Below are 14,924 nucleotides of genomic sequence, written 5' to 3'. Positions count from 1 at the left end.
CAACCCTGAAATATCCACCACTTCCCCTTCTGCATTCTGTAGCCCTGTTAACTGCATCACCACTATCTCTTGCTACTGAATCTTAAACCCAAGGCACAGTCAACACTTCCTTATAAAGGAGTGGTAAATACAACACTAAATATACAAGCAACAAAACAAACAATAAATGAGTTAGACTACACATAATTTAAGACATCTGTGTTGCCAACAAAGCCATCAAGAAAGTGAAAAGAACCCAGTGGTGTGACACCAAGATGGAGAGTTCGCTGTGCAAGAAGTTCCCTCTCCAGAAGTTCATCTACTTGCAGCACTTCCAATGACCAGAGGATGGAAGGACCCAGGAGTCACCCAACAGCAAGAGAAAATTTAAATGATTCTTAAGATTAAGTTTACTTGCACAGAATTCATAAAATTCTCTGATTTTTTCTTTTTGTCACATAAGATACTCTGCTCAGGAAGAGGACAGAAACTGGACAGTTGATCCAAGGCCTCCAGGGCCAGGTTTGGGCAGAGGCTCCACCCAGCTCAGTTACCCCGGAGCCGGCAGATGTTATGGCCAGCCATGGCCCAAAGGTGGGGAGCCCCCAACCTCACTCTCTGCAGTACAACTAAGTCCCTTCTGCAGGCAGTTTCCTTGCTGAGACAAAATTCAAGGTTCCCTCCCTTCCCCAAACTACGCACATGAGAACTGATTTCAGAAGCAGGCTTGGACACACAACTCATTCCTAGGACGGGAAAAGGAGCCAACATCTGGTGAACAACCTGGAGTTAGCCTGAATGAGCAAGTGTTGGGTGAGTGAAGAATGTTGCTGCTTTCAGAGGTGACAAGGAGTGTTGTCAGGCAACCAGCCCCCACTACTCGACAACCTCGTCCGCCACCAGAGTTAGTTACTAAGTGGCTAGGCGGGTCCATTCACAGAAATAGAAACCAAGGCACTCTATCTATACCCGAAGTATTCAGCAAGTACCTTTTAACACACGTGTCAAGTTTGTTTCCCACTTAGAAAGTGGAGATCTGCATTCTGGGCCTTAGAGACACTGAGGGGTCTCATCCTGTCCAGGGATCCTAGTAGGGTAGAGCCAGCTTATGTGAGAAGTCCCATTTTCCTAACACCTCAGCCACAAACTGCCTCTCATAGGCTGGGACAGCCGTCACCTCTATGTCTAGCCTACTTCCTGCCACTTTTCTGTTATTTTCAGGTTTTTATTATTTATTTTAATTTTTTATCCTCACCCGAGGACATTTTTTTTTTTTTTCACTGCTTTTAGAGAGAAAGAATGGGAGAGAGGGAAAGAGAGAAAAACACTGATGTGAGAGAGAAGCATCCATCAGTCGCTTCCCGTACGCTCCCAGGCCAGGGACTAAACTCGCAATCCAGGTATGTGCCCTGAAAAGAAATCAAACCATGTCCCCTCAGTTACAGGCCTCAGTTACTGGACGATGCTCCAACCAACTGAACCACACAGGCCAAGGCTATTTTCAGGTTTTTAAAACTGTACTTAACTTGTATCAAAAATAGGACTTTGCCATAGGTGTCATTAAGAAACTAATTCCAAGGAAGTAACTGTGTGTTAAGAAAGTGATAATCATGTCATAAGGCAGGTGTAACATGCTCCTGCCAGGACCTCTGGTATGATGTAACACCCCTGCTGGGAGCGTGTAGCTTAGAATGGGGGAAAGGCCCACATAGGTGCTCCTCGCAGTGTGACTCAGCAATTGCCAAGCCAAAGAGATGGCCGTTCACCTCAGTAATAAAGGTTAGCTGCCAGAAACAGGCCACTGTGACCAGGGGCCAGACTGAAAAAAAGACTGCCAGGCAAGGAGAGGCCCAGAGTGAGCCTCGAATGGTCTTGAAATCCTTTACTTACTCTATGACCAAGAGCACACAACTTCCTGTCATGTCAGGCCTCAGCATTTTCTAGAAAAATAGTGTGAAAGATGAAAAAATGTTTACAGCTTGAACACTGCAAGTGCGGTGGCATAATAAAAATGCTGAATTGGACCACCATCTAAACATGAAGTTAAATATACCATCAAGTGGACAAAGGTCTGAACATGGCCTCTTAAACGTAGGAGGAGCTTGCCCTGGCCAGTGTGGCTCAGTTGGTTGGAGCACTGTCCTGTAACCGAAGCACTGGAGATTCGATTCCCAGTCAGGGCACATACCTAAGTTGCAGGTCTAGTCCTGCACACCTGGTACAGGTGTAAATGATCTCTGGTGCATGCAAAAAAGACAACCAATCGATGTTTCTCTCTCTCCATTCTTCTCTCTCTAAAAAAAAGGCAATGAAAAAAAATGTCCTCATGTGAAGAAAAAAACAAATTGCAGAGCTCAACTTCACATATGCAAATATTGGCAAAAGAAAAGCCATGGTAAACATATTTGATGTCTAAAACCCTAAGACGGGTGGTACACAGTGCATAGAAACAGGAGTCTGAACCCTCAGACCCAGGAGAAAGATGGATTCACACTTTAGCATCTGGTCCAGTGAGACCCATGATCACATTCTGTCTGCCCTGTTGCTTTTAGTAGTGTTTCTTCTGCCAGGGCACATTTTTGATAGAGACTACATGAGAAAGGGAAATTAAGAAGTCACATTAAAAAAAAGAAAAGAAAGCGAAAAGACAACCCAAAGCATAGGAGAAAATACTTGTAAATCACTTATCTGATAAGAGACTTGATTCTAGAATAAAGAACTCTTACAATTCAATAATAAAAGACAAATAATGCAATTTAAAAATGGGCACAAGATAGACATTTTTCCAAAAAAAAATATAGAAGTGGCTAATAAGCACATGAAAAGATGCTAAATATCTTTAGACATTAGGGAAATGCAATCCAAAATCATGAGATACTACTTCACATTCACTAGGATGCCTATACTTAAAAAGACAGACAAAAGTATTGACAAATATGTGGAAAAACTGGAACTCTAATATACCACTGGTGAGAATATAAAATGGTGCAGTCACTTTGGAAAATAGCCTGGCAGTCTTCAAAAGATTTAGCATAGTTACCATATGTCTGAGTAATTCCACTGCCAGGTATATACTCAAAAGAAATGAAAATATGACCACACAAAAACTTGTAAAGGAACGTTTGTAGCAGGCTATAATAGCCAAAAGGTGGCAACAACTCAAATGGCCATCAACTGATGAATGGATAAACAAAATGTGATTATAAAAAAATGAATGGCCCTGGCTGGTGTGGCTCAGTGGACTGAGTGTCAGCCTGAGAACCAAAGGGTCACGGGTTCAATTCCCAGTGTAGGGCACATGCCTGGGTTGCAGGCCAGGTCCCAGCAGGAGGCACACAAAATGCAACACACGTTGATGTTTCTCTCCCTCTTTCTCCTTCTCTTCCCCTCTCTAATAAATAATAAATAAATAAGAAAATAAAGAAATAAATCTTAAAAAAAAAAAAAAAAGCTAATGAATGAACACATGCTTTAACACAGATGCACTTTGAAAACCTTATGCTGAGTGAATAGCCAAATGCAAAAGGACACATCTTATATGATTCCAATTACATAAAATGTCCAAAATAGGTAAATCCATAGAAAGAGAAAGGAGATTAGTGATTGCTAGGAGCTGGGGGAAAGCAGAAATGGAGATGGACTGCGAATTGAGTATGAGGTTACTTTTGGGAAGATGAAAATGGTCTGGAGTAGTCGTGATGGCTGCACAGTCCTATGAATATACTAAAAAACACTGGACTGTACACTGTAAATGTGTGAATTGTATGGTAGGTGAATTATAACTCACTATGGCTGTTAAAAAATAGTAGTAGCAGCTAATACTCATGGGGTATTTATGTTACTCTATCTCATTTAATCTTTCGAACAATCCTATGAGTCAGGTACCGTTTTATAAATAAGAAACCCAAGAGACTTATTAGAGTGGCTAAGTAACTTGCTCAAGGTCAACAAAGAGCCTGGCTTTGAGGTCAGGTCAAAGTTTAAACCCTTAATCACTTCTCATAGTGCCTCTTCAACCCACTGCTAAATTCTCTCCATTCTTTTTGGCAACATTTTCACATTTCTCATACTCATAACCTCATTTCCCTCCCATCTGCTCTGTACATCATCAGACCATTTTAGAAAACCTAAGCTCCCTATTGCTCTTCCAGACACTTCAACACATTAATGTGAGTGTCATCACATGAAGTCCAACTCTGTCCCTGGCTCAAAAATCCTCAGTGGTGCCCCCACAATCTAAAACACAGTTGAAACTCCTGCATATATTTCTATAGTATCTTCCCTCCACTCTATGCCATCCCATTCTCACTGCTCCTGAACATACCATTTACTCCTCTCCCACCTATGAGCTCTTGCTCAGTCCATTCCTACTACCTGGAACGCCCTGTACCTCTGCCTATCGATGTCCTACCCATGCTTCAAAGCTGGTTCCTTGTTTATTAACTTTATCCTGATTTCACAATCCTGCTTCCTTGTCTATTGGAAGTTAATCTCACTTTCTTATAGCAAAAACCATAATCTACACTTATTCCAGAAGTACAGAGGTTATTTCTGACCCATGTCTACCTTCCCCACAGCCTAGCCTCACTTAACACTGCCATAGAGGGTGTTATCTGTGCTGTATTTGGAGCAGAGAAGATGGGAGTGCATGCACTCAGGAACCACATTCTAAAGGTGGGAGAGGATTCTCAGGTGACAAGACACTTAGGTTACAGAAAGAAGCATACAATAGCAGCATAGATCCCTGCCCCCACTAGGTCCCTTACCATGCCTTCTAGAATACCTAGACTGCCTAGAGCACTGGACAGTCACCATGCCTGCTTCCCCTACGGCACCACAGGCCACACTGGTTTCCTCTCTTGAACCAACAGGGCACTTAGTTAAGTTTGTTACAGTGATCTGTTATTTCATGGTCTCAGCCCCACACAAGCCAACTGGGTGGCCTGGGGTGGCTACTCAAGCTCCTTATATTCAAAGGCAGTTCTACTTTCCATCTTCCTCTATTTGAATGTGAAGATCCAATACTGACATCTTAGTTCACTGTTTGGAAAATGCTATCATCTGGGAGGTGTGCTGGGCTGGGAAGGTCCAATCCAGAACAGCTAGGAATGACTATTAAAGAAGTGACAGTACATGGAGTCCATTAGTCAGAAGCAAGCCTGGGGTAATGGTTCCCAAGTCCACTATTCAGTTTTCATCAGTGATCCCTGGTTGGCACATGGCACTGTAAACCATCTCTTCTCTTCATCTGTAAACTTTCTAAACATTAGCATTTTCTTTGCAATTCTCATTCCTTTTTCCTGCCTCCTCCTCCTACCTTTATGGCAATGGTTATTTCAGTGGGGTCTGACTGCTTAGTAAAGAGAGTGGGACTAGCTGGGCCTAATCTTCTCTGGAATACTCACTTGATTAGCATAGCGTTTTGGTAACTTCTTAGCAATGTCAACGTCCATTTCTTCATCATCTTTCTTTTGTTCTTCTTCCTCACTTTCCATCCCTGCCCAGTCATCTTCAGCCAGTCTTCTGGCATGGTTCACATAATCGAGCCGCTTGCTAGAGAAAGAAAAGGCATACATGCCCTGGATGATGTGGCTCGGTGGACTGAGCACCGGCCTGCAAACCGAAGGGTTGCCAGTTCGATTCCCGGTCCGGGCACGTGCCTGAGTTGTAGGCCAGGTCCCCAGATGGGGTGTGTGAGGAGCAACTGGTTGATGGTTCTCTCACACATCATGCTTTTCTCTCTCTCCTTTCCCCTCTCTAAAGTCTTTTTGTAAAAAAAGAAAAAGAAAGGGCATACAGACAGACCTTTATGTCTTGTAGAAAGACACTCTACAATGTGACAGATAGAGTAAATTTAGAGGCTCTAAATTCAGGAGCAATTTGGGGATTCTGATGGGAGTAAGAGATGACAGAATTTCCTCTACAAAGCTAAACCAGGGACCACCTCCTCACAAATCCTAAGTAGGACACCCACGCTAAACACACACAACCTTCCTCAGAGTTTCCTAAGAATGAGCAAAGTAAAATATTTACAGGAACTTTCAAGGGTGACTAGCTAGAAAGGCTGACCCACTCGTACCTCAACTCCAGGTAAGAGCTGACACTTCTCTGTCTGGCAGATACCTAGTCCAAAGGCCCCAGGGACTGAAGAGAGGCATTACTAAGATGCAGTGAGAATCTTAAAACAAGGGCAGTTTCTGTGGCCTTCCGCTTTATAGTTCTCTGAGAAGCAGCCAGGCCTTCCTCCAGTTCCTGTTTAACTTTAGAAAAAGACCACTTAGTTTACAATTTAATATCTTTTACTTATTTGTTTCCCTTTATTGTTATCTTTCTCTTTTGAAAACACTACATATTGGTCCCATCTGGTGTGGCTCAGTTGGTTGAGCATCGTCCCACAAAGCAAAAGGTCGCCAGTTCGATTCCCTCTCAGAGCACACGCCTGGGTTGCCGGCCCAGTCCCCGGTTGGGGCATGTGCAAGAGGCAACAGATGGATGTTTCTCTTTCACATCAATGTTTCTCCCCCTTTTTCTCCCTACCTTCCCCTCTCTTAACAAAAAATAAAATTAAAAAAAATAAAAAAACATATTGTAGAAAGTTTAGGAAAAGAGAAGAAAAACAACCTGTGGAAACCTAACTGTTCCCAAGTGATGTGTAGATACCACATAACTTTCTAAGCTTGGTTTCCTCAATGCTAAGGCCAAGAGATCAAGTACTGAGAGAGTGAGACCAACTCAGCTGGTTTCTTCTCAAACACACACATGTTTATGCACACATAGGTGTACACCAGAGAGCATATATAAGAACAATAGTCTTTTGTTTCAAGAATAAGGGACATCTGTGTCCTTGTGCATGTGCAAAAGGTGAATTTCTGTGTGGTTATTTCCTGAGCATTCTCTTAGGCATTACAGGAGGAAACTACCCACATGCCTGTGAGTAAGGGACTGCTTCAATTATATCAGAACTGTCCATTCAATAGAATACCTGGCACTTTATGAACTGATACAGAACCTCTGCAAAATACCACTGTTAAATCAATGTGCAGAACAGTGTACCATACACTCTACTTCTGTTTAAAAAAGAAAACGTCACCACATGCTTGTTCATATAGCAGAGAATATCTTTGCAAGGATACATAAGAAACTAGTAACATGGCAGAGGAGTTGGATAGCTGGTGTCAGAATTAGGAGGAATACTTTTCACTAATTATTTTGCAACACATAAAATTCATTATATGTATTCATAGTTCAAAATTCAAATTACATAAATTATAATTTTTGTTAAAACAGGTGGTGGGGGTGATCTAAGAATGTAACCTGCAAGCAGCCCAGAGGCCACAGAAACCATTTCTGCTAAAGACACCCAGGGATGCAGCACTGGGCAGCTGCAGATGGTATAGAAACTGTACAGCTGTGAATAGCTGCTCTTGATTTTCAACTCCTTATTATTACCTAGAAGAGGCTCATGTTGCTCTGAGAATTAAAGGACAGGCCCTCCATTCAGAGCAGACCAACCTCAAACATTCTTATCCTGCTCTCTTTCCCTGTGTGCTCATCTTGGCACTGAGAATTACACGTACGGAAGACATGTCCTCAGGCTCCCTGTAGAATTATTTGTCTGGAACTCCCAAGAGCTCCACAGAAACATCTGGACTGCAGGCAGACAGGAAGACCACACCATTGCTAGGATTCAGAATGTGGGAGAAGCTACACAGGGAATGTGGGGAGTGGAAGTCTGGATGTGACTTTCACAAATCCATAAATTACAAAGTGCAGTACAGCTGCCAGGAAAAGAAAGAAAAAATTACCCAAATAACTGAACTTTTACTTTCAAACTTCCTCATCTTTTCCTTAGCTCTGGGTGCAAAGGACATCTACTTCTGCCAGGATTTACTGCTCCCAACCTTGTGGGCAAGACGATCAACTTATAAAGGGTCTATTTTGAAGATGGCTCTGTAGAGGCAAGCCTATAGCCTCCTGAATGGTTCACAATGCCCAGCCTAGAGGAAAAAGCCAGGAAGTTAAGGCATCCCTTACAATTTCTGCAGTTCCAATAACCGAAGGCGCCGCTCACTCTGCTCCAAGGTACTGTACTTGGACTTGTACTGGGACAGGCGGGGGTGTGGGGCAGCTGTGCTATTCAGATCTTGAGACACAGAAAAGCTGCTAGCCAGGGCTTGACTCAGCTCTTCCATTTTCCCTACAAAGGAAAACATAAGAAAATGGTTCATTCATTTCACTTTATCTCCTATGTACAGATTGTTACAATGTGACATGATGGCTACATTCCTAAAAAACCTCCCTTAATCCAAAATTGTAACTGTTTCCATGGGAAAAATGAAAGTTAAAGTCTAAATGAGTTGCAGATGAGCAGTTACATTATTTCCTGCAGATATTTCAATAATGTTCCTTCTGATAGTTCTGAGTATATAAACTTAATCATTAGTCACTTAGCAAATTCACCTGTGATTGAATCTAATGTTTGCTCTTGGCCATCCATCACGAGGGGTCCTATCAGTGATTCCTTCTTACCATCATTGAGTACCAGTGCTATGACCAAGAACTTCATTTTTTTCCTGAATAGTTCTAAATAGTCATTACTTATTAACTAATATAACTTTCTGATGCAAATATTATCCAATTGGTTGTATAACTCTCTAGTAAATTGCAATTGACATTAAGAAAATTTAGCTCCAGGAAAAATACTCATTCTGGGGCCCCTGGAGGAAGATAAGAGAAGCCAAAAACCGAAACTTAGCAGTTACTTTATCATTTTATTGTTTTGTTTGAGATGGGCAGAAGAAAGGTTTTAGGACTACCTATGTAGGACTCACTTAAAAAATGATAGCTAAAAAAAGTGAGACCTCCAGTCAAGATGGACGTGTAGATAAACTTTGCCTCCCCACACAACCAAAAGAAGGACGACAAATTTAAAAACAAAAAACAACCAGAAACGCCAAGAAATGGAAATGTATGGAAGTCTGACAATCAAGGAGTTAAAGAAGAAACATCCATCCAGGCCAGTAGGAGGGGTGGAGAGGGCCAGCTGGGGCGGAAAGGACATGCAGCAAGGTGGCAGCTGGAAGACCAGGCGGGCAAGGTAGCAGCTGGCCAACCAACATTTGCTTGTGGATAAACTGGGAGGAACAACTGGGGAGACAAACAGACCACGTAATCCACAGTTCCAGCCTGGGAAAAGAAAGCCTCAAAGCCTCTGGCTGTAAAAATCTGTGGGGGTGATGGCAGCAGAATAAACTCCCAGCCTCATAGGAGAGTTCATTGAAGAGACCCACAGGGTCCTAGAACGTACACAAACCCACCCACCTGGGACTCAGCACTAGAAGGACTCAATTTGCTTGTGGGCAGCAGGGAGAAGTGACTGAAAACCAGCTGAGAGTAGAGCCAGTGGCATTGTTCTCTCTTGGACACCCATCCCCACATACAATGTCACAACACAGCAATGTGAGTTGCCCCACCCTATCAAATACCTAAGGTCTGCCCCTTCCAATGTAACAGGCACACCAAGACAAAGAAATATGGCCCAAATGAAAGACCAGATCAGCCCTAGCTGCTGTTGCTCAGTGGACTGAGTGCTAATGTACGAACCAAAGGGTCGCCAGTGCGATTCCCAGTGTAGGGCACAGGCCTGGGTTGCAGGCCAGGTCCCCAGCAGGGGGTGCACGAAATGCAACCGTACATTGATGTTTCTCTCCCTGTCTCCCTCCCTCCCCTAAAAATAAAAACATCTTTAAAAAATAAATAAAAGCATGTGCATTGTGTGTAAAATATATTAAGGAATAAAACAAATTATTTAAAGAATAAATCAAAGCTCCAAAAATAGAACTAAGCAACAAAGAGATAGCCAACCTATCAGATGCACAGTTCAAAACACTGGTAATGAGGATGTTCACAGAAATGGTTGAGTATGGTCACAAAATGGAGGAGAAAGTGAAGGCTATGCAAAGTTAAAGAAAGAAAAATATACCAGGAAACAACAGTAAAGGGAAGGAAACTAGGACTCAAATCAAGATTGGGAACAGAAGGAAGAGATAAACATTCAACCAGAACAGAATGAAGAAACAAGAATTAAAAAAAAAAAAGAAGCTTAGGAACCTCTGGGACAACTTTAAACAATCCAACATTGGAATCATAGGGGTGCCGGAAGGAGAAGAGGAAGAGCAAGAAACTGAAAACCTACTTGAAAAAATAATGAAGGAGAACTTCCCTAATCTGGTCAAGGAAATACTTCCAGGAGATCCAGGAAGCTCGGGGAATCCCAAAGAAGTTGGACCCATGGAAGCACATACCACGGCACATCATAATTCCATTACCCATGATTAAAGATAAGGAGAGAATCTTAACAGCAGCAAGAGAAAAGGAGACAGTTACCTATAAAGGAGTTTCCATAAGACTATCAGTTGATTTCTCAGAAGAAACCTTGAGGCAAGAAGGGGCTGGCAAGAAGTATTCAAAGTCATGAAAGGCAAGGACCTACATCCAAGATTACTCTATCCAACAAAGCTACCACTTAGAATGGAAGGGCAGATACAGTGATTCCCAGATAAGGTAAAGTTAAGGGAGTTCATTGTCACCAAGTACAGGAGGCTCCGGCCAGGGAAGTCCCCTATTCCCGTGGATGAAAGAAAAGAGTCATTCCAGACACAGTTTGCCTGTCAAGGAAAGGGGAAGGTGATTCTCTCTCAAGGAGAAAGTGCCCGAGCCATGCTCAATGGCTTTTATTGAGAGGGTTACAAGGGGGAGGGGGGGCCCCCCCGCACGCAGGAATGTATAGGTAATCTAATTACATCAGCAACTTAAATTTACAGAGAGTAGGTGATGTTTAAAGAAAACAATAGCAGGAACACCAAATTGCTTGGGTTTGAGATGAGCAAACATTATGGTGCCAGATAGGATCTGGGTCAGGGTCCGGGAATTTTGTAAATTTCCTTCCCAGCCCAGAGCTGGTTATCTGGTATAAGATTAACAGATCTTGAGGGAGAAATAAAGCATGCTTCAGGGAGTATAATTTACTTCTAGGCCTGATTTCCCCCGGGGGTGGGGGGCCCTCAGAGGTATTATGGGTCCTGCCTATCAGTGGCATTACCAGTTTCCCAGCCAAGTCTTATGGAGCCTCTCCCAGGCCCCTGCTTGTGTGGGACTACAGTCCCTGATACCACCCAAAGCAGCCCCCAACAACCAAGCCCTTATTATATAAAATGTTAAAGGGACTTATCTAAGAAAAAGTTCAAAAACTATGAATAGCAAAATAACAACAAACTCACAACTATCAAAACCTGAATCTAAAAAAAACAAAAACAAAAACAAACTAAGCAAACAACTGGAACAGGAACAGTCACAGAAATGGAGATCAGAGGGGATGGGGAGAAGGGAGAATGGGGGAAAAGGTACAAGGAATAAGAAGCATAAATAATAGGTACAAAATAGATGGGGAGGTTAAGAATAGTATAGGAAATGGAGAAGTTGAAGACCTTATATGTAGGACATGACCTAAGGGAGAGAGGCAATGCTGCTGGTGATAAGGGCAAGATGATTTAAGAGGAACAGCCTAGCCAGAGACCCCTCCCAGGTTAACTGTTAATCATTGCTTATCTGTTCCTGTAGCCCGTTTTCACAGCCCTTCCCCCGCCTGGGTAGCACATCAATCTCATCAATCTCCCACCTGAATGCTAATCCCTTCCCCCACCTGGGAAGCCCATCCGTTTCCCACCGGAATGCTAGGGCTTATAAACCCCTATCTAACCCCGATTCGGGGCTCAGAATTTGGAGACTGCCTCCTCTGAGCCCGCGCGTGTGAATAAAGGCTTACTCCGTTCCCTGAATCGTGTCTTGAGTCTGGCTTTCCGTAACACTGGGATGGGCAGTGCAGGGCAGAGGGGAATAAAGGGGAGAAAAAAAATGGGACAAATGTAATAGCATAATCAATTATATATATATATAAAGAAAAAATGGTAACTAAAAAAAGAAAAACATGATAGCTAGAATGTGGAAGGTTAGCTACAGGCTAATACTACATGCTTTAGAAATGTGAAGGACAGGCCCTGGCCTGGCCAGTGTGGCTCAGTTGGAGTGTCTTCCCATAAACTGGAAGTTTGAGGGTTCCATTGCTAGTCAGGGCACATACCTAGGATGCAGGTTCAGTCCCAGGCTGGGGTGCAGATGAGAACCAACCAATCGATGTTTCTCTCCCTCTCTCTTTCTCCCTTCCCCTCTCTAAAAATCAATAACCATGTCCTCTAGCATGGATTTTTAAAAAAATGTGAAGGACTGATACGCAGTACATTTGGGAGGACAGAGAGCAGATGTCACATTGGAGAGAGACTACCCAAGTAGATCCTAAAGTATTAAAGTGAAAGAGGTGAATTCACACTTCATTCACTCTCCTTTGAATAAAGGTATGAGGTGGCAATTTAACCTAACAGGTTAAAGGTATGCCTCAGAAGGCAAGAAAATAGAAACATTTGAGAGAAATCTGATTCACACAGCTGGACTGGCTTAACCCTTCAGTTCTCGCGGGCACCACAGTGCCTAAAGTCCACCTCAGGCCAGGTCCCACTGGTCAGAGCACTGAAACTAACAAGTTCATTCCAGAGCCTCTATAGTAAAAAATACAACTTCATGGGCCTCTACTTGGCAATGACTTACTTTCCATTGCACACTTGAAGCCAGATATTTTTTCTTAATTTGCAGCCTTAGGTTTTTTTTATTTGAAAGAACACTACTCAACTGTAAAAAGAAGGAAAACTTACCCTTTGGGACAGCATGGATGGACCTGGAAAGCATTATGCTACGTGGAGTAAGCCAATCAGAGAAAGGCAAGTATCATGATTTCACTCACACATGGAATCTAATGAACAAAATATACTGATGAACAAAATAGAGGCAGACTTGTAGAGAGCAGGCTGACAGCTGAGGAGTCAGGAGGTGCTGGCTGAGGGGGTGAAGGGATTGAAGAAAAAAGAGAAACAAAACTCACAGACACTGACAACAGTGTGGAGACTGCAGAAGAGATGGGGGGGGTTGGGGGGGGATAAATGGTGATGAAATCAAACTTGGGGTGGTGAAGAAACCATACAGTGTACAGATGATGTACTGTGGAATTGTGCACCTGAAACCTGTATAATTTTGTTAACGGTGGCACCCCAATAAAATCAATAAAAAGGGAAAAAGGGGAAAGAGCTAAAAAAAAATTGGTTAAAAACTCACGACATAAAATTTACCATTGTACCCTAGCAAACCAAAACAAAATCCATTTTAATCATTTTAAGTGTACAGTTTAATAGTGTTAAGTACATTTACATTTTTGTGTAATCAATTTCCAGAACTCTTTTCATCTTGCAAAACGTAACCCACTGAAATTAACATATTATCACTGTTAATTTGAGGCTTAACACACCTGTAATGCAACCAGAGTAGTCATTTGTGGTCGAGGCTAGGTGACAGAGTAGTTAGAATCCATAATGGTATGATATTTTCTGCATTTTTCTGTACTTCTGTGTAAGTCTGAACACTTCCACAATAAAAGCTGTGGGTTCCTGCAGTGCCAGAAGCACAAAAATCCTTAATCGTAGCTTTGGATACTGCGGAGGTTCCCTGTCCTTTTCTTGGCTGTCTCCTGCTCTTTGAACCCGCTCCTCGTATGATGAGGTCTTCAATGGTTTCACCTTAGCCCAGGTGGGTGATCCCATCCACCAGCTGCGTCTGCCCCCTACTAACTCCCAAGTTTCCGACTCACCCAGGCCACACCCCTGCGCTCCAGCCCCCCGCGGGACTCCACCGTCCCCCTCCTCGTCCGCCGCGGTCCCAGCTGCGCAACCCCAGCCCTGGGTTGAGGCCTTCTGGGCATCTCTAGCCGAGTTTCTGTCCGCTCCAGCTTCTGTCCCCGCCACTGCCTTACCCGCGGGATGAGGCCGTTCTGGCCTTACAGGATTCCTCCCTTCCCCGGCCAGATCTCGGAGACCAGAGGAGCGGAAGCGCAGCCGGGGGTAGGGCCTTGCTGGCCTCGCCTCTGAGCGGGAGGTCTCGGGAAGCCCGGGGTGGGGAGCCGGCCGCCACAAGTCAGAGCCTGCACCGAGGGACGGCTAGAACTGGTGGGGCCCAGGCTCGAACCAGAACTCACCGGTTCGAGGTGACTGTTCCACGCGCCCAGTTGCCGCCGCCGACGTCAGGGACCGGCCAATCAGTTGCCCCGGAAAAGCCGGCCCCCCGGCCTCCGCCGCTATGGCCCAGCCCACCGGCTCCGCCTGCAGAGTTTCCGGCCCCCCAGCCGCGGCTCCGCCTCTGCAAGACGCTACTTCCGCCCCCAGCGGCTGACCGTATCCTTGTCAGCTTGGGATCTACTGTGTGCGATGACTGGGCCGCTCTGAGCCCTCGCCCCGGGAGCTCAAGCGCCTGGGCTGCCTGCGCCCATGGACGGAACCCCGACGTGGTCCCGCCCAGAACCTCTCAGAGTGCAGGGCGCTCCCACAACCTGCCACCTCTCGGTACCGAGTCCTTGACTGTCTCCCAGCATCCCACTGTCTCCCAGCATCCCTCACATCCCCTCCCGGTTCGCCCGCGCAACCCTGGAACCGGACCTGATTACAGATCGTGTTCGGTTTGGGAAGCTCTTTCCTACCTAGTGGTGGGCTGGCCAAAGGCAGGAACGGCTGATTCCTGCTTAAGTAGTAAGCACCCAGTACAAAACTAGGGGAAGCTGCCCAGATATGAGAGATAATCAAACTATAGTGCGGTCTCTACAGGGGAGGACAAGTGAGATGCAAAATACAAATAGGAACACCATTCACTGAATGCTTACATTTACCAGACACTGCCTCACAGGCATTATCTCACTTAATCTGCAAGAAACACAGGGAAGTAGAAGACTAAGCTCAGAGAGTTTGAATAACTTTCCTAAATCACACCTACTTTTCAGTAAAATAGTTGAATTT

At 44.2% G+C, this 14,924-nt stretch overlaps 1 protein-coding gene across 5 annotated transcripts in view; it reads right to left on the bottom strand.

Annotated features, from left to right (window-relative positions):
- SNUPN (snurportin 1) overlaps positions 1-14,233 on the bottom strand; it is a 31,999-nt gene extending 17,766 nt beyond the window's left edge. The window contains exons 1-4 of one of the 5 annotated variants that reach the window (XM_054592044.1): positions 14,114-14,233; positions 13,391-13,529; positions 8,014-8,176; positions 5,385-5,532 (exon numbers count right to left, since the gene is read on the bottom strand). In XM_054592044.1, coding sequence (XP_054448019.1) covers positions 5,385-5,532; positions 8,014-8,171 — 306 coding nt within the window. In that variant the 5' untranslated portion in view covers positions 8,172-8,176; positions 13,391-13,529; positions 14,114-14,233. The other 4 variants (XM_054592045.1, XM_054592043.1, XM_054592046.1 and 1 more) reach the window with 4 other exon arrangements.
- Between the last annotated feature and the right edge of the window lie 691 nt (positions 14,234-14,924).

Source organism: Pteronotus mesoamericanus, unplaced genomic scaffold (assembly GCF_021234165.1).
Source record: "Pteronotus mesoamericanus isolate MK-2021 breed Mesoamerican mustached bat unplaced genomic scaffold, CSHL_Meso_final scaffold_31, whole genome shotgun sequence".
Lineage (NCBI taxonomy): Eukaryota > Metazoa > Chordata > Mammalia > Chiroptera > Mormoopidae > Pteronotus > Pteronotus mesoamericanus.
This window is presented reverse-complemented; position numbering and strand designations above follow the sequence as displayed.